We start from the raw sequence: 20,142 nt of genomic DNA on the forward strand, positions 1-20,142 counted from the left end.
CTTTTCCGCCCAGCTTCAAACCATTAAATTTGTTATGCAAATTACATTTTTGATTTTTTTAAGCGCGCCATTAAATCCATATGGTTTTATTATAATTTGCTCTTCTCCATCTCGGCGCGACTTGTGGGCTTGACAGTGTATCAAAGACGAGTTCTAAAGCCCAAGCAATGCATTTGACATCAGCTGCCCGGGAGCCATTTTAATGTTTGCCGAAAAATGTAATTTCCGTCGTCATCGTTTTTTGCCTTGGCCATAAAAGAGATGCACAACTTCATCGGCTCATCAGCGTTAAAAATGCGATGGCGATTTCGATGGCGGAAGAGGCAACAAAGACGTTTGGAAAATGACACGGTTAATCAAGCGGAAGTGGAAGTAGAAGCGGAGAAAGCAAGGGGTTGAAACGGATGTCCTTTTTATCCCTGCCAGCCCATCGCGAAATCACTCATACGCCCCGTGGCAGTCGATCGAAGATGCACCAGCAACAAACACTATTCGACACTGCCGGCCGTTCTGGAAGCCCTGTGCTAAGTTTTAGTATTTTGTTTAATTGGCTATAACCGTTTTTTACAATCGGACAGCCACTAGGAATTCCCTGCCAATTGAGCTCTGTCTACCAATGCCGAGCCTTCGCTACTTACTCACTGCAGTAGTTAAAACGGCTGTAGGTCTTAGGGCTGGTACTTTTATGGAGTCCGCTTTGATTGTAACCAAACTGTTGTGGCCCATTCGCGAAACGAAATATTATCGGCGATCCAAACTAATTGAGACATAAACTTAATTTGATGGCTGATTTCATAAAAACGACATCGAGTTCTCGAATCAATGCAACGTCTTGTGGGAATCCGAATTGCGTGAGCCGTCGGCATTGCAAACAACTTCAATTTACATAACAAAAAAAGGCAAGGGGGGAACAATAGAGTAAGTGAAGCGAGCTCATTATGCAAATAAACAAATGACTATTCACATACATTTATTATCATGAACTGTTAGGCCATAAAGCACGTTCATACACTTTTTTGGTCATTTTATGGCAGACCCTAGTGTTTGTGGGTTGGGAAAGGGAGTAGTATTCTGATTTATCATTTGTTATGACCCAGTAGATACACAATCCGGCGCACACTCGTATTCCTAACAAGCTTTTTAGAATGACGATTAATAGGTGTAATTTGTCATTATTTTAAAAAGCATTTGCAGGAACGATTACATTATTTAATGGGCAGTCCGTACTCAGATTTATTTGTATGTTTATCATACTTATTGGGAAACGATACAAATTAATACACAGACATATATATTTATATACATTTGTAAAGGTAATGTTTTGATCGTTTCAAATTTAATACTATCTAAAAGATAATGTGTTATTAGTTTTATGAACTAAAAAAAAGTTATTAACCTTTTTAAGTTGGCTACTAACAGTTTTATTTTTTTTTTTTTTTCATCTTCAATGACTAGTTACTATTAAATTGCGAAAGCAGACCCAAATTTCCATTATATTTTAAAAGCTATCAAAAATATAGATGGTACTAAAAGACACTTTGAAATTTAGTTTCCAACTGATTGAAAGTAACGAAGTGTAAAAGTGGGCTGCAATCGATACCCTCTGCTTTTCTATTATAGATAGCCATATCCTACAGATGTGACCTGCTGCGATAATGATGAAACAGGCTCCGGATGCCTCATTCTCATCCTCATCCTGCAACTACTCTCAGATGTGATGGGTCCGGATGGGTCCGCTGCTGCTGATGATAAGTAAAGATACTCTCGTCCGAACAAAGGGGCTATAATTTATGTAAATGCGAGGAGGAGACCCAACAACTGCACCAGCATGACGTTCGCCGAGGAATCGTGTTTCGAGGTTTGGGGTCTGGCAAAATGGTGGATCAGGCGGTTGCTTCAGGGAGATCAGGCAAAGGGATTGGAATTGGAAGACCGTGGACTCTGGCTGACGGGATGGGATGGGATGGAAGATTGCTGCGACTGCCCGCGCCTCGCCTTCAATTACAAACACATAAATTCTCATTTCCATTTGACACATGACATCCCATAAAACTTGTTAAAAAGTACGGCCACAAAGGCCCAACCTCTCGTTTTGGGTCTGGCCTGCAACGGAGATGGGATTGGAAATGGTATTGGGTATGCGATTGGGTATGGGATCGGATTGATTGGATTGCCGAGGGACACACACAGAAAACACTGCATCCAAAATGGTAAATTCTGCCTCACAATCTCAACGACCCCTTGGCCATAAAAAGACGAGGGTTCCCTCTTTATTTTCTTTACGGACGCCGAATGATATCAGATTTCTTTTCATTTCTGTGCCTTTCATTTCGGTCCGTTTCGTTTCGTTTTGGCTGTGACTGTGAATGTGGATTTCGGTGCGGAGATGAAGTAAAATGGCGGAGTCGCATTAAGCGCGGCCTTTTATGGAGTCCGCCCAAAGCTGCGTACAAAGCGGGACTCATTATATAAATCTCATTGATCCGCCATTAAAAGATACACTTTAAATGTGTAGCCGCGGGGAGTGCAACAAAGACGAACTGTGGCTTTTAATGGGCTTGGCCGCAAGGTCTGCAGCACTTACATTTCTAGGAAAGTGTTTGAAAGAGATTGGAGCGACAATGAAAACGGTATAAGCAATTCCCCAAAAACAAAATCACTATCCAAACTCTTTGGCCATGCCAAACAAAGTATCTAAGCGAATAATCTACCCCCAAAAAGGGGAATCCACTTTGTGACAGACATTCGTATAAGCTTCCCAAACATTTGATGCTATAAAAACGAAATTGACATTTTCGCAAAGTCCGCTGCTGGCAATAAATTTGCTTCTTTCTGGCATTTGCGTTTATTTCTACTCATTTCTTTGGCATTTGCAGACAAAAGGAGCTGCTGTCCACATTGTAAGAAGCCCTGGGATATACTGTATGTATTGTCTTGGGGAGAGGGTCACTTTGGAGCTGGCTTTTACGAGTTCACGTAGCCGGGGATCCGAGTCCGACGATTTGGATTTACGAGGACGCTTAGATTTCGCGGGCGATGGAGCACAAACCGTTACTGCCGCACGTGTAGGTCCGCCGGCAATTGTGGAAAGCGTTTTTCGATTGCCATCCTGCGGAGATCCAAAGGATTTGGAATCTACTCGAAACCGATCTGCGACCGACGGGAAACACATGTTGCACACCGCTGGGCTCGCAAGCCGCACTGATTTGCATCCTGGCCCGGTGAAACCGAACCGCACCCACGCAAGACTTTCGACCTTGAGACCACCACACTGCTCAGTACCTTTGACAAAAGACTCAACTCTTTTCATAGCCTCCAAATGGCATTAGAAACCGGATCGTAATGGCAGTGCATTTGCTTCAAGGACATCGCCGCACATCCTTTCATTGCGCAATGTTACGCTCGATCGACGAGGCCTCATTTGGGCCAAGGTCGTCGTGTAATGTTAATGGTAATGCTAGATCGTAAAGATTTGCCGAGTTTCGTATGGAAATAAAGGGGTACAGATGTAAAAGGAACATTTGAGAGTTTATAAGAACATTTCAAAAATTATTTTTTCCGCTTCATTTATGCTAGATAGATTTTAGAACTTTTTTACTCTAAAGAGTTTATTTGAGGTGCAGATTTTTTAAGCTGAGCTTTCATAACTCAAACTTTTCTAGCTCGAAGTCCTTATAGGTGGAACCATATCTATGTATAAGCTTTGGAAACTCTAACTTTTTTTTGTCAAATTTTGGTTTGAATAAGTTTGATGAACTCCGACTGTGCTCAATTGTTAAATTAAAAAAAATAAAATACATTTACAAAATGGTTATACGTTTATAGATTTTCAATTCAATCTTTAAGCAATTATTATATCTACTGCCTTAATTAGTAAATATACCCGTAAACAATAAAACAAATCCTAAACTAACTTTAAAAAAAAATTAATTTTAAGAAAGTTTTTGTGTTTTTTAACATTGATTTTATTTAAAGTCCGTTTGAACGAAACGGATTACCAACGTCTAAAATTCTACCATTAAAAAGAATTAAGTAAGGTTCTTAGCTTGTAGCAATATTAAAAAGTCAATACTAAAACTAAATACTATTAACCACATTTTCTAACGGCAACATTACAATTTTTTTCATTAACTTTATTTTATTTTTTCCTAAAGTATTACTTTGTTATTGTTATAAAATCGATTAACCTCTATAGCAATAGATCTGTATATGAAAAAAGTGAAGTAACTTTCATTGGGATTTCGAAAATAGGTAGTTATCAACGTTAAGTAAAAATCCATTATCTCAAAATTGGGTAGATTACGTTTATGTGTATATGTGCATGGCTTCAACTCGGCGGCCATCATGGATTTAGGCTCCGCCCCTTTTATACTGAATTTAAGCAGTCTTATACAATTTTGGCTGAGTCTTATACGCTAGGTGGCGCTTGTAGAGGAAATCAAATCCTTGCTCACCTCGAGGTGAACTTTTGTCTTCCCTTAACAATTGGTTTGCGACTTCACTAAAAGCTTTTTTGTAGAACACATCTTGTTGCCTGAGCTTTTAAATCCTCCGAAAAGTATGCAGCATTTATTTATGTGTTCATTATTATTTCAGTGTTGACTAACGGCATTTCGTTTCGGCTACTATTATTTGAATTTGCGCGCCCGACAAGTATTCGGTAACAATAAATGTTTGTAAAAAAAATATTATCAATATCATATAGTAAACAAAGTTAATCCGATTAAGATTATCTTAAAAATGTGCAAAAAAGAATAAAAAAACTTATTTTGTTTTTCTCTAACTCTTAAATTGATTTTATTACATTAGCAAATGATACAGCGTGCATATACTCAATTATAACAACGTAGTCCTAAGCGATTTGTAAATATATTTTAAATTAAGAAAGTTAGTCATTTTGAAAACAAAATATGGCAAATTACAAAATTATCTTTTTTCAGAGAATGTTTTGGATTAGTCAATAAATACAGAAAAAAAATTGTTTTTTAAAGATTTAAAGATATTAAACGTAGTTTTGTTAAAGAGGGGGGTAAATAAAAATACTTTTTCCCTTGATAAAATAAGTGTCATCAGGTCAAATTCGCACAGATCTGGCAGCGCCATTGTATCTGCACGCCATTGTTTCCTCGGCAAGCCCCGCCCACTGTGGCAGCGAAACGATATAAAAACGTATCTGTATCCGCATGAGCTGCAACAATGTGTGCGGCCATTAGAGACACAGATACGCACACAGAAAGACACTTATAGCGATAAGGTGGTGGAATCGCTGGCAATGGTTGATGGATAGATAAAGAACACAATGCCGAGGGGTGGAAAGTGGGGGTGGAGTGCGTGGCTCCATTTTGCGGAATTGGATTAAGCGGCGGCGGTTCTTAAGTGCCGCCATTCCATTTCCCTCAATGTGTGCCTGGGCTTTTATGGCCGTACGTGATCTTGCAGAGCGAAGGTCCCTGACAAGCCGTGGGAACTTCGCAGATGCCGTCAACGGCGAATGGCCACCGGAAATCTGTTTCATCCCTACTCCGCTCCCTCAACGAACTGTTGCAGAAGGATTACTGCAAATAGTATCACGCTCTGCCAAATAGTGCAGTCAAATTAAAAAGAACATAAAGCACGGCTATGATAACATTGTCGTTCTTTATGGAGCATTTACTGCCTTGAGATGTATGGGAAGGCACGCAGAACGATGTTCTTTTCTTTCCTTAAATGCCAATTACATTCAAAAAAATTCAACATTTAACTTGATTGCAATGTAAGACAACCAATTCCAAGATTTAAAAAAAAATATGGGAGAAAATATAATTTTTTTATGAATTATATTGTATGTTCTTAATATATATTTTTAGCGTTTAAAGTAGTTTTTAAAAGCTCTGAAGCGTCACAGAAATTTTGGAGGTTTTGATGACGGTTGGTTTGAACCAAAAATCCGTCGGTGTCACAAAATCGCTAAAGTTTTTTATGAGACTTTAAGTAAAATGTGCTCTTATTTAAGGACGATATGTGGACAGCTAACTGTTGAAACGGATTCAGCAACATTTACATTTTATTTTGTTGAAAAAGTTTTTCGAGTCCCCTATAAACTTGTTGTTATTGATTTCATGTTACAAAAATAATATTGCTAAGTTTTGTAAACAAAAATATTGAATAATAAGGAATATTGTATTCTAAGGCCTAATATCAATTCGATCATTTTCATTTTAAGCCTTACCATTTAAGCATTACCATCGATTTAAAAAATATCATTTATTTAAAGGCAATGGTTTTAGACTTTTCCTACCAAAATATGGAAGGGGATCGTCCCCGAACGTCCGAACGGAAGGATGCATGTTCAATAGAAATTTATTAAACTATTGAAGCAAATAAAAGCCTTTCACAAAAATCTTTAATTAATGGTCCGTTTTGAGTAGACTCAATGCAATTAAATTAAAGGATGTCTATCTAAATATACCGAAGAATATTCCGAAATATATTTGAAACCTATATCCAAGCAACTTGGTTACGTATATCCAAATCCATATCACTTATAAGGATTTAAAATCTGGCTGGACAAAAGTATTTTGTAAAGTTAAGCTCTAGTTTGGCACATCTTCAATATCTTTCTAAATTTATTATTACAACGTGTACTTTCGGATTTTCGGGTTATAGAAACATGTTGAAATTGTAAGTTTAATGGGTATATCTGCCGAGGTTTAATATTTACTTTTTGCTGCCGTATTCACAAGGAAAACGAAATACTTACCCAGAACGCCTCGCCCTTTCTTTAGTATATAATCATTTGTTAGAATCGCTTAATACGATCTTTGAAAAAGTCACTTGCCGTCGGCTCCGATTGCAATGGTAATTCACGAACTCGATTAATATTAAAATTGACGATTAGGTGCAATAATTGGTAATGGCGAGATATTTGCCACTGGGCTGCCTAATGTGTCTCCGATTTGATGATGGCTATAATTTAAAGCACACAGTCAATGGGTCTGGCGCGGAATGTTTATGAAAATTGCACATTAAATCTTTGTTTTGTGGCCCAATAGTCTGTCGATTACAGGGTTATAGTTCCCGTTGTCGTTGTAAATGCTCGTTGTTATGGTTGTTGTTGGTTTATTATTTTAACACTTTCGAGAAACGGCGCGCCGGCGGTGGCCGAGTGTTAGAGCCAGTTTTTGTCTTTGGTTTTGGAGTCCGAGGTGCGGAGCGTCATCGAGTGAACTGAATGGTGTGCGAGTTCTCCGCTGTCTGTGAATCGCTGTTAGTTTCCAGGAATCGCAATCGCATGGCCCACTCACACTCACACTCGCCGTCAGACTCAGATACACTCGGATATACGACGCCGACGCCAAGAGTCACCCAGAGCGATGCCAATAAGGCTATGGGCGATACCTATACCTATACCCATAGCCATAGGAAAATCGGCAAGAACAACAACAGCGAGCGTGACGAACGCAGGACGGGGTCCAAGAAAAACTTAGACTTCGGCTCTTGGGATCATAAATAGTAGATAAACAAATAAATAAGGTGGCGTGGGGAACTGCCTAGATATATGACGGGCATATATCTTTTTCGAACCGCACCCGCACCCTCAAAGGCACACGCACACCCCACCACAATATGCCTCGATATTCTTCGATTTCGGTTCTTGGTCTTATTGGGGTTGCAGCTCCGTTCCGTTCCAGATACATAAATTCGCCGGCGACAGGAATCAACCACCGACCGTTGACGCCCCCGCCTCAAATATCCGCACTCGTATTTATATCTGTATCTGTATCTGCGCACTGCGCCCTGCAAAGCGAAACAGTACCAGTCACTTGCCTATAGATACAGATACGGATACACTTCGTGCCACGTCGAAAATCAATCACCATCGACATCGACGGATGCATTTTATAGTGCGCAGACTCCGTTTTATGAAGCTCAACTTTTCAGGGTGGACGCCCACATGTCGCATGTGCTTATATATTTACTTTTCCAGCACTTAGGGACAGAATATAGGGGACATTAATTCACAAAAGCTGTCCAGATAAAAAGACGACCTGCCGAATTAAGTTTGACCCTCAATGAAATCGAAAGTCCTTAATCCACAATGGAATAATTAAAAAAGTCTTTAACCTTGGACTTAGTTAAACCAACTGACTTTATTTGAGTTGCTATCAATTCACTTTCTTGTAATGATAAAACAAGTGAACGAATTTGTTTTTTTAATATTTCAGTATTTTTAAAAATGGTTTTGTTTTAAATTTCTCCATAAATTTGTCATCTTATTTTATTTATTTCCATCAAAACATTAATATGCTATATTTTTGCTTATATAAAATAAACGCTTATCAATAAAGATTGGACCAAGAACATATACACTTTATATAGTGGGTTCGGAAACTGCTCCAAAGTGATAATATCCTTAGCAAGCGTATAATGAGTTGCAAGAATGTTTATGAAAATGTGTAGTTGCTTGTAAACCGAAAATGGAAAGTAAGTTCCGTAATAAAACCTTACTACTGTCCACCAAATGACCGGATTGTGTAGCCTTGTGGGCGATCTAACTGGACATGGTTGTGTGCTAATAGGAAAGCCCACAAAGGTAAGAGACCAGAACTCACACAGTTTGTGTCCCCAACAGATCTTTCTTCAGGTGTTGAGCAGGGGTGGGGAGGAGGTGTAGAATGGTTAAGGGGTACCGGACACAGCGCCATCGACACGGTCCACAGAACCAGGTGTTTGCCTGCGAAATGTGTTGCAAGCTTTGTGTTTCGCGGACTGCGGACACTTCCTTAACCGGTGCCAAGACAAACCGCTAAGTGACTGCACAAACAACGCGTGCTAGAGTCGTACGACTAATCCAAATTGTTTGGGTTCCCTCCCTCAACACATCCATGTGAGGTACTTTGCGAACGAAGGGAATGGTGATCTAAAATCTCATAATTGTGGTAATACCTCTCAGTTTGCCTTTAAATAATATTATAATATATTGTAGCTTTTAAGTTTCTAAATGAGCACATGTTACAATTTTGCGTTACATTTTTTCAAACCTAGTACTTCGAATTAGTTTTACATTTTTTAATCCTTTAAAATTCCCATGTAAATAAATTATTTTAGCACAGTGCATTGAAATTCCATTGTTAAAAACCCATCTGTTGTTTTTTTAAAACCATCAGCTTACCGTTTACCTTACTCAGACAGTTAAAGATCTGACAATCTTTTAAAAACCAATTCCGTTCTTCGTTATAATATAAGGATTTATGTAGATCATTTCAATATAATCACTTTTTAATATAACTTTCCTCTTATATCTTACATTTTTGAAAAATTTTTCAAAAGTATCTAACTTTATTTAAAATCACTCTTTAATGGAACATCCTTCTTATATCTTACATTTTTAAAATGTTAAATAAAATTATGATGCCTTTGTACCCTTTAAAAAAATGTTTTTCTATGTTACGTCTAACTGATTAAATGATTGTCTTATTGTAGAGTTTGTAGAACAGCAATAGAATCTAACTGGAGATTTGGCCTAACAGCGACCTAGGCAAATCAGTCACGCACTTCTTTAGCACCCACACTCCTTGCTAGGCGACTTTGGGTCAAATATTTTGACGGTTTGTCAAAGAAGTGACAAGACAAACCCGCACCGGAACCGATAACGTGGTGCCCCAGAATTTGGCTGCTTGGATAGTTTTGGTTTCATGTTCGGTCTCAACTCGGTTTCGTTTCTTCTTAAGTGCCGACCGTGTTAAAGGGGAAATCACACATTTGGCCCGATTTGCATTTGCTTGCGATTCCAGAGACCCGAGAGACCTCTACCCGGAGATTTACGATACCCAACCGATCTGGCAACGAAAACACGGCCACATTCGGGCTAAAACATCTTGGTAGTTTTCAGTATCCATCTGAGGTCGATGTGCGAAGTTGTCTCTCCAGGTTCGAGCTACTGTTTTGAACTCTCTATGAGGCTGATTCCCCCCGGCATCAAAACGGAATTAAAGATGGCCATTGCCGCGAAATAACCGCTGCCTTGGCACCGGACGTCTTGATACTTATCGCAAGAAAATGGAAAATTCGATGTCGCCATTAACATTTATTGCTACTTTGGGAAAACTCGATTACACCACCACCGCGCACACTGCAATGCCATTGCACAGCCGCCATTTTATGAGACGCGCCTGGGCACTTATGGCATCATCAGGACCTCGAGGGGATGATCCGGGGCAGGATGGCAGGATGGCTGGGGAGCTGGAGAGCTGGAGAGCTGGCAGTCCTCGTAAAACGGATTTTGCGCTTAGTCAGGATGCGTGCAGCAGTTTTATGGACCGCTCCGGCACTCGGGAAAATGTATACAGTTTTCCGTTTACAACCTTCGCGCTCCACTGCGCCTGCAGCCTCCGTCGTTTGCCATAAAATATCGAAATGTACGCAGCCATAAAAGTTTATGAGTGCAGGCACCCAAATTGGAACTGGCCAAGCTCCGAGATCCAGGACACGGGGTGGAAACTTGTCAGAACTTAACATTCGGCCAGCTGGCAAGGCAAACTCTCCGGAAATGGATAAGTATGTGACATTCTCGTTGCTCACCATCTTCTGGCTGCTGGTCGCCATCATTGGATTCGTGGTGTCCTACAGATACGAGGAGCGCGGTATCATCCGGTGCTGTGTGATCCTCACCGCCGTCTGCTGCTACTTGGCCTGGCTGGTCACCTTCCTGATGCAGCTGAATCCTTTGGTCGGACCGCGGGCCAGCCAGAAGATTATCTACGGCATTATGACCTACTGGCCCAACTCCTTTGTACACGACCAAAAGGACCCATAACACCGCATGCAGATTGTATATTTTTAATGTGTGAATAAAAAAGTTGGATTTTACAGGCCCACAAAGAAAATATTTCAACTAGCTTAGAATAATAAGATAGTTTCCATATTAGTAACTCGAATAAATCGGTTTATAAAAGATAGATATCAAAATTCAACCAATTTCAAGCAACATCCACGGTTTTAAGATGGTAAAGGTAGGTAGGTGGTTAGATGGTAATCTTAAACTTGTCTTTCAGAGTACCACTTAGATTTAAACATTGAATGGAATGGAATTTATTAAGTAAATTGAATTGAAACATGTTTTCAATTTATCAAAAAAGTTATTAATTTTTATTGGTCGGAAGAAATACTAATGTTGACAATGTCCTTTGAAAGACACGTATCAACCATCTTTTTCTTAATCTTCCAAAAATCATTTAATTTATTACACTTTATAGAAATATATTGTACAAAACTTGTTTTTAAAAATGCCAGTTATTGTCTCAGATCTCTGGATCCAGGCAGTCTTGCAGCTCCTCCACAAAATCGACAATCTTCGCGAAGTTAGGATGCTTTTGCTGGCACTCCCCAACTAAATCGATGGAGTTAGAAACACCTAGGGATTGGGCAACATTCACGCCGTATGTCAAGGTCTCCTTGGGTTGCTTCCTGAGCAGATATGTGCTTTCAATCTTATCAGGGTGATAGGAGTGAATAATGGCGCACAGAGCTCGACCACTTGTCCAGGAATCACTAAACTCGTACATGGGAAGACCGTAGGGTTTGACTTTCAGTTGGCACCAGCGGAGCAGACTAAGTCGTCGATCGCCAAAGGTTTTCCCCAGGTACTTTGGTACTCCACTGGAAGTGGAAGCTGTGGATCCGACTATTCCTAGACCGACTGCGGAATATCCATTAGCCACAGATTTAACCTGATCCCTAGACAAAACCCGGATCAAACATATATCAGAGATAGTAGGTGTCAACAGAGGACGGGGTTTGTATATCTTGTCCCACACAGCCTGGGATATCTGCGGTATCTTCACAGAAGTCTTTGACAAACGACGAGTCGAACTTTTAAAACAGCTTGTACTGGGTTTTAGTACCTTGGTTGGCGGATCGTTCAGACAGGTCCGCTTCCACATCTCTCGAACCATAAATAGGTTCTTATAAACGGAGTTCATAAGCAGGCTCCACTTAAAGCTGCAATCCGGGAATTTAAGGCGGTTGTAATGAGATAAGATTCTAAGGGACTTCTTAATGACTTTAAGGGTACGTTTCTTTTTTTTTCGTAACCGCCGCATTTGATTAACTTCCGAATTGCTGTCTTTTTTTAACCCACTTCTCAGCTTACCTTTCCCAAAGCGAAGGTCATCTATGTCCTTCTTGATCACGGATATTGAAGACTTGGCTTCCACCAAAGTTACTTTTTCCTGACTAAGGCGGTGCTTTAAGTTTTTAAGAGTTTTCTGCTGCGAAAGGCTTAGCTTTAATGAGTTCACAATGGGTTTTCTCCCTCGACTGGAAATTTTACATTTCCTTTTGTCAACTTGGACATTCCACATCCGCAGACTTCCTTCTGTAGATTGACTTTTGGAAAGTTCCTTTTGCATTTCCTTGAGTTTTTCATTCTGTTCGGTTAGGATCCTTAACTTCATCTCAGATTGCGATAGACTTTCCTCAAGTGTCTTGACGCGATCCTGCTCCTTGACGAGCTTCCTTTCGGCGACCAGCTGATCATTACGTGCCTGAAGAACCAAAGTCCGCTCTTTCGATATCATCAACCTGTGACCTATTATTTCCAGCTCCCGCCTTTTCTCTGCACGTAACAGCTTCCGACGCAATTCATTCAACTCATCCGTGAGGCACTCATTTAGGGGACACTCATTTACAGTGCTTATATGGACTGCATCCTTATACAGATCATGTGATGGAAAAGACTTTCTTGGGGATTCCCTGATAATAGTTTCGAGCTCAAAGAGGACACTATTAAGATGTAGCTGAAAGACGGACTGATTCGCCTTATTAAGTCTTCCCTCAGTCTGAAACAGGGGCAGGATCGATGAAAGTCGCTTTATGTTTCGATTACCTGGGAATATATATGCATAGAGAATAATGTCATTTCTCGAAAGAACTCACATTGTGCCAAGATTACGGAATTCGCGGCCTTATCCTGCTCGCAAAACTCATCACTTTCCACAAATCTTTCCCGCATGGACCTCGTCAACAGAATTATCTTCCCCAAACAGCTCCTTATCACAATAACTCCATTGCCGCTCCCGTGGCCAGTTTCTTCACTTAATTGCGTCTCATTGTGATCCTTCAATTCGGACAGCATGGCTCTTATTTGGCTTATATGTTCCTTTATCAGGGAACCCATCGCCACTGATAATTAACTAAATATATGGTGGGATATATCCAAATAAAAAACCCTGAGATTTTTTTTTATAAAATTATGACATTTTCAAATATAGCTACTGAGAATTTAGTAAAGATTATATGAAATGATATGATAATCTAGACAGATCGACAAAATCCATAATTTTGAGAGTTGTTATTTTTTTGAAACTTAAAACCGAAAGTAGTTTGTTTTCACTCGTAGAGTACGATACCTCTATGATTTTGAAGTTGAATTCTCGAATAATCTACATTTTAATATTTTTTATACGAGGGTCAACTTTTTAACCCATTTTTATGTAAGATTTTTCCGACTTTCCAGTGGCTTTCAGAATGGGAACCATAAACTGTACTTCAAAATTCCATAACTTTGTAAATCTCTAAGAATTTGTGGATTAATTCTGTAATCATCTACATGCAAATGTTTCTATTAGACGAGGGTCACATTTTTAGTACATTTTCATGTAAGATTTTTCCTAAAATCCACTGGCTTTCTAAATTCCATAACTTTGGTAATTGGATCGCGACTAGCAAGTGGGATACCTCTTTGAATTTGTGGTTGAGTTCTATATTAATCTACATTTAAATATTTCTAAATCAAATTTTTAGCCCATTTTTATGTTCATTTTTTCTGTATTTTCAAGGGCTTTCAGATTTGGAACCAAGAACTGCACTTTTAAATTTCATAACTTTGGTAATTGGATCGATATTATCAAGTGGGATACCTCTATGAATTTGTGGTTGAATTCTCTAGTAATCTACATTTAAATATTTCTATCTTACGATGGTCACATTTTTAGCCCATTTTCATGTTCGATTTTTCTGTATTTTCAAGGGCTTTCAGATTTGGATCCAAAAACTGCACTTCTTAATTTCATAACTTTGGTAATTGGATTATCAAGTGGGATACCTCTTTGAATTTGTGGTTGAATTCTCTAATAATCTACATTTAAATATTTCTATTTTACGATAGTCACATTTTTAACCCATTTTCATGTTCGATTTTTCTGTATTTTCAAGGGCTTTCAGATTTGGAACCAAAAACTGACCTTCTAAATTTTTTAACTTTGGTAATTGAATCGCGATTATTAAGTGGGATACCTCTACGATTTTGTGGTTGAATTCTCTAATAATTTACATTTAAATATATCTTATGTATGAGGGTCAAATTTTTAACCCATTTTCATGTTCGATTTTTCTGTATTTTCAAGGGCTTTCAGATTTGGAACCAAAAACTGCACTTCTTAATTTCATAACTTTAGTAATTGGGTCGCGATTATCAAGTGGGATACCTCTATGAATATGTGGTTGAGTTCTCTAATAATCTACATTTAAATATTTCTATTTTACGATGGTCACATTTTTAACCCATTTTCATGTTCGATTTTTCTGTATTTTCAAGGGCTGTTAGATTTGGAACCAAAAACTACACTTCTAAATTTCATAACTTTGGTAATTGAATCGCGATTATCAAGTGGGATACCTCTATGAATTTGTGGTTGAATTCTCTAAAAATCTACATTTAAATATTTATATTTTACGATAGTCACATTTTTAACCCATTTTCATGTTTGATTATTCTGTATTTTCAAGGGCTTTTGAATCGCGATTATCAAGTGGGATACCTCAATGATTTTGTGGTTGAATTCTCTAATAATCTACATCTAAATATTTCTTTTTTACGATGGCCACATTTTTAACCCATTTTCATGTTCGATTTTTCTGTATTTTCAAGGGCCTTTAGATTTGGAACCAAAACCTGCACTTCTTAGTTTCATAACTTTAGTAATTGGGTCGCGATTATCAAGTGGGATACCTCTATGAATTTGTGGTTGAGTTCTCTAATAATCTACATTTAAATATTTCTATTTTACGATGGTCACATTTTTAACCCATTTTCATGTTCGATTTGTGTGTATTTTCAAGGGCTTTTAGATTTGGAACCAAAAACTGCACTTCTAAATTTCATAACTATGGTAATTGGATCGCGACTATCAAGTGGGATACCTCTATGAATTTGTGGTTGAATTCTCTAATAATCTACATTAATATATTCATATTTTAAGAGGGTCAAATTTTTAACCCATTTTCATGTTCGATTTTTCTGTATTTTCAAGGGCTTTCAGATTTGGAACCAAAAACTGACCTTCTAAATTTTTAAAGTTTGGTAATTGAATCGCGAATGTTAAGTGGGATACCTCTATGATTTTGTGGTTGAATTCTATAATAATCTACATTTAAATATATCTTATGTATGACGGTCAAATTTTTAACCCATTTTCATGTTCGATTTTCTGTATTTCCAAGGGCTTTCAGATTTGGAACAAAAAACTGCACTTCTAAATATTATAACTTTGGTAATTGAATCGCGATTATCAAGTGGGATACCTCTATGAATTTGTGGTTGAATTCTTTAATAATCTACATTTAAATATGTCTTACATATGAGGGTCAAATTTTTAGCCCATTTTCATGTTCGATTTTTCTGTATTTCAAAGGGCTTTCAGATTTGGAACCAAAAACTACACTTCTAAATTTCATAACTATGGTAATTGGATCGCGATTATCAAGTGGGATACCTGTATGAATTTGTGTTTGAATTTTCTAATAATCAACATTTAATTATTTCTATTTTACGAGGGACACATTTTTAACTCATTTTCATGTTCGGTTTTTTCTAAAATCCACTGGCTTTCAGAATGGGAACCCAAAACTACACTTCTATAACTTTGGTAACTGGTCCGCGATTATTAAGTGGAATACCTCCATGAATTTGTGGCTGAATTCTCTAATAATGTACATTTAAATATTTTACTTATTTTCGTGCTCGAATTTTTCGTCTTTCCAGTGGCTTTCAGAACGAGTTCACGAATTGAACAGCGGCCGTTTTTTGTACTAATATTAAGAGTGAAACGCCACCTATATTTGTAGCATCCAGCTTGTGTCTATAAGCGTTTTTAACTGCTCACACCCCTTAAACCCCTGTTAAACCAACCCCTGAAACTAAGACCCATTGTTTTCGCAAAACCCTTATTTTAAAATTTGTGTATATTCATATTTATTTTCTTAATAATATCAAAATTTCACAACGAGAATAACATGATTAAACATTAAATACTGATTAATATCTGTGAATGAAATAAAAATTGTTTATTAAGAAGATGCGTTTAGGGAGATGAAAAATAACCAACCTGTAGTAATTTGCTTTGAAAGGCCCGGCTTTGTTTAAGCCCATGAATTTTGCCTGCTCGTCCGTGAGCTCCGTTAAATGGGCATCGAAGGTGGCCAGATGCAAACTAGCCACGTATTCATCTGAAATTACAGATTAAATTAATTTCAATTTATATACTGGATAAACAGACTACCTACCCATTTTCTTTGGCAGCAAATAGACATCCGATTTGTATCTTCCTGGCGCTGAGAAAAGTTCTATGAGAGCCAGGGCCTGCGTGGAGGACGCCACGGATACCACAAACGAAGAAATTGTGGAGCAGGAGAGATTCACTAGTCTTCCCTCGGCCAGCAGAATGATCATCCTGCCATCGGGCCAACGGATGTGGTCAACTTGCGAACGCACTCGCTCCCAGGTGAGCTCCGGGGTATGCAAGCCATTCTAAAATGAAAATAAAAATATTAAACAATCTCTGGGATACTCACATAATCCCTGAATACGCACCACATCAATTTCGGAGCACGAGTGTCCCATGTTGCAGAGGATACAGCCATTCTTCATGCGGTTCATGTGATCCCGGGTGATAACATTTTTGTTACCCGTTGCAGTGACCACCACATCCACGTTCCTTATGACTTCGTTGAGCCGCACCACCCGGAATCCATCCATGGCAGCTTGAAGAGCGCATATGGGATCCACCTCCGTAATATAGACTATGCAGCCTTGACCTTTCAGGGACTGGGCACAACCTTTGCCCACATCCCCATAGCCACAGATCACAACCTGCTTTCCACCAAACATAATGTCCGTGGTGCGCTTCAGACTGGCAGGAGATTATATAGGAAGAATATTATTATATCTGTATCATATCATATTGTATATTTTAATGTTTCGAACTCACCTGTCGAGGATGGAGTCACGACACGTGTAGAAAGTATCAAACTTGTTCTTGGTTACTGAATCATTAACGTTGATGGCCGGAACGGTGAGTTTTCCCCCCTTGGAGAGCATGTACAACCGATGAACCCCGGTCACGCTCTCCTCCACAATGCCCCGAATGGCCTTGAAGTACTCCGGGTACTTCTTCAGCATCAGGTGGGTGGCATCCCCGCCGTCGTCCAATATCAAGTTGGGCTGCCAGCCTTCAGAGTAGATGGCCTTGTCCAAACACCACCAGAATTCCTCCTCCGTCTCCCCGCGCCAGGCGAAGATTGGGATTCCCGCCTCTGCCAGTGCAGCAGAAACGGCGTTTTGGGTGGAGTATATATTGCAGGCTGCCCAGCGAACGGAGGCACCCAGTTGGACCAGAGTTTCGATCAGTACCGCCGACTGCGCATTGACATGGGTGCATCCCACAATGTGGGCTCCCTTCAGGGGCTTCTCGTCCTTGGCCCTCTTCCGCAGCGTCATGATGCCCGGCATCTCCGACTCCGCAATCTCTATCTCCCGCCTTCCAAAGGCGCTCTTCGAAATGCTCTTCACGCAAAAGTCGGTCCCGCCGGCGGAGTTGCGCTGCTGGTTGTCCTTCGGAGAGATCTCATCCTCGTCGGAACTTCCAGTGAAACAGGCTGTCAGGGAGATTAATCAAATTAATTAATGTCCTGAATATTTTATATTATCATGAAAATATATAAAGAACTGTTTTTTTCCAATAATGTAAAAGGCCAAAAAATCTTGGATAATCTTTACATTGCATAAGAACAAATTATAAATAAAGTAAGATTATTTTTACTTGGTTATCATAATTTATATAACATAACATTTTTTTGTCATTCAAAGTTTTGTACTTACTGGAGCTGAATGAACAGGTGGAGACATCAGAAAACCGTCGAGCTTCTATACTGGACTTCTTCACTGCCGTCTATTAAAATATATGTAAGATCTTATTAATTTAATGAAACCAAAAAGAAAAGTAAACTATGTTAGCCTAACTCTGTTTGTAGGACTTACGATAACAGCTGCCAAGTAAACATCTTAAGAGATCACTTAGTTTGGAGATAACTAATGTCAAAATAATAAGCAAGGTAAATAATAAGCAATTTCTATAAATAGAATTTGTTACAGCATTTAGCAATGTATGAAAAGTTTAGATTAATTTACACTCCTGCATATTCTATCATGATTTCTAAATACAAAATACAGCTAATCAATTTTATTAAGCTTCCTTGACTAACTAGATACCACGTATAATCAAAGGTGATGGCACCGATTCACAAGCTCATGAATTTATTGCACTTTCCAATTAACAAATTGCCATGGACTACAAGGCTTCCAAAATGGCACATATGTATAGTATCAATGGATTGATCAATTTCTGATGAGAATCTCATTTCTGCGCAGTTTCCAGCCAAATCTAGATTTGAGTGCAAAGAAAAGCCGAAGGGAATACATTCGAGGCTGGTCACTAATTGGCTTCGTTTAGCATACCGGCGATAATTCGTCGCGCCAATTGATTCAGAGAAGTATGAAATCGCGAATATATGTAGATTCCGAATCCGGACTGCCATCGGTTGCTTCCCGGAGTGTATGTAAACAGTCGAATTAATAAAATCTACGACTGTATACCTTGTCCATTGTGTCTATTGTTGTTTACCTTTCACTGGCCATATGGAATAAACATGAACTTGTATCTAGAACATAATATTTTTCTACGATCTTAACGAGCCAGCAGATCAATCTTTTGATTAGAAGTTGCAAAGTCTGCAGGGCTAATATATGTAAGATTTATTGGGGCCATGTGGTGTTTTGTATATATTGGATTTTACCCAGTTTACACATTAAATTTGGGATAATTGCATTTGCTTGACCCCCATTACAGTTCCTCAATTAAAGGTGTTCTACTGGATTTGTCATACGATCACTTTCACAAAGGGTATTAAAAGCTTCGAGGTGAATGTATCGCCTTAATTTATTGTTCAGAGAGCGTCTTTGGGGGCTTTGTTGTTTGTTTGCCGAGGTGTCACGTGCTGTTTTTATATTAATCGCCAAGTTCAGCGATAGAAACGGGTTGTGTGAATCTGGCCAACCCACCTACTGGCTTTAAGTGGCTAATAAATAATCACTATGATATTATTCCCATTGTTATATTTACCTTATCAGCCAAACTCAGGTCGGCAAACGTAGTCTCTGGCATTTTGGACATTTTGAAGGCACTGAGAGCAGATAAAAAAGAAAACAAAACGTAAAGCCAACAGTTCGAATAAAAACAAACAAGCGTTGTCAGTGCCAGAAATTATTCAAAAAGAGCGAACGACCTTCGGGGACTTACATTTAGACGTATCCGAAACAGGTTATAAAGTATGCTCGGCTTTGTCGTGCTTTGTTCCGACTTCTTAAGTTCTATGCACCCCGGAGACCGGCTCTAATCATCAAGTGCAAGTGTTGGATACCAACTAGACTACTACTTTATATCATATATGGTATATTTGGCGGAGGCACAACGTCAGTTCGGTTGGGGATCTCCGATCAGACTAGATTCGCCCGCGTTTCGAATTCAAACGAGATCGCCAATCGATCGATTCCGTTCTCGGTCTGTATTTGCCTTATGTATTTGTATCTGGCCGATCTCCGATCTCCACGGACCGTCCGCTCACGACTGAGGCAAACAACAAACTGACTCACTGCACCGGGTTTATAGGGAGCAGCACGATCGTATAGAAATAAAGAAATACGGCAAGTAAAAAACGAAAACAAAATCCAAAAACACAACAAGACCACGGAGCGAGTATCAGCAGCGGTTCAAATAAAAGATCGCCACATTTATAAGAATCTTATCACGGCGCTGGCTCTTATCGCTC

The 20,142-nt window shown here is 39.0% G+C and overlaps 3 protein-coding genes across 3 annotated transcripts; 1 reads left to right on the forward strand and 2 right to left on the reverse strand.

Annotated features, from left to right (window-relative positions):
- Positions 1–10,478: 10,478 nt before the first annotated feature.
- Positions 10,479–10,850, forward strand: LOC119563114 (V-type proton ATPase subunit e 2). Its single transcript, XM_037876357.1, has one exon. The coding sequence runs from the start codon at positions 10,529–10,531 to the stop codon at positions 10,793–10,795; it is 267 nt and encodes an 88-aa protein (XP_037732285.1). The 5' UTR covers positions 10,479–10,528; the 3' UTR covers positions 10,796–10,850.
- Positions 10,851–11,194: 344 nt separating this feature from the next.
- On the reverse strand, positions 11,195–13,286 carry LOC119557335 (cytospin-A). Its single transcript, XM_037870068.1, has 2 exons — positions 12,916–13,286; positions 11,195–12,865 (listed from the first exon to the last, which is right to left on the reverse strand). Exons 1-2 carry the CDS (start codon positions 13,154–13,156, stop codon positions 11,280–11,282), a joined length of 1,827 nt encoding a protein of 608 aa, XP_037725996.1. The 5' UTR covers positions 13,157–13,286; the 3' UTR covers positions 11,195–11,279.
- Positions 13,287–16,206: 2,920 nt separating this feature from the next.
- LOC119563384 (adenosylhomocysteinase-like 2) lies at positions 16,207–19,945 on the reverse strand. Its single transcript, XM_037876736.1, has 8 exons — positions 19,614–19,945; positions 19,437–19,497; positions 18,137–18,206; positions 17,247–17,913; positions 16,850–17,168; positions 16,543–16,786; positions 16,365–16,485; positions 16,207–16,301 (listed from the first exon to the last, which is right to left on the reverse strand). Exons 2-8 carry the CDS (start codon positions 19,485–19,487, stop codon positions 16,295–16,297), a joined length of 1,479 nt encoding a protein of 492 aa, XP_037732664.1. The 5' UTR covers positions 19,488–19,497; positions 19,614–19,945; the 3' UTR covers positions 16,207–16,294.
- Positions 19,946–20,142: the final 197 nt, after the last annotated feature.

The sequence above is a fragment of the Drosophila subpulchrella genome, chromosome 3R (assembly GCF_014743375.2).
Source record: "Drosophila subpulchrella strain 33 F10 #4 breed RU33 chromosome 3R, RU_Dsub_v1.1 Primary Assembly, whole genome shotgun sequence".
Taxonomy (NCBI): domain Eukaryota; kingdom Metazoa; phylum Arthropoda; class Insecta; order Diptera; family Drosophilidae; genus Drosophila; species Drosophila subpulchrella.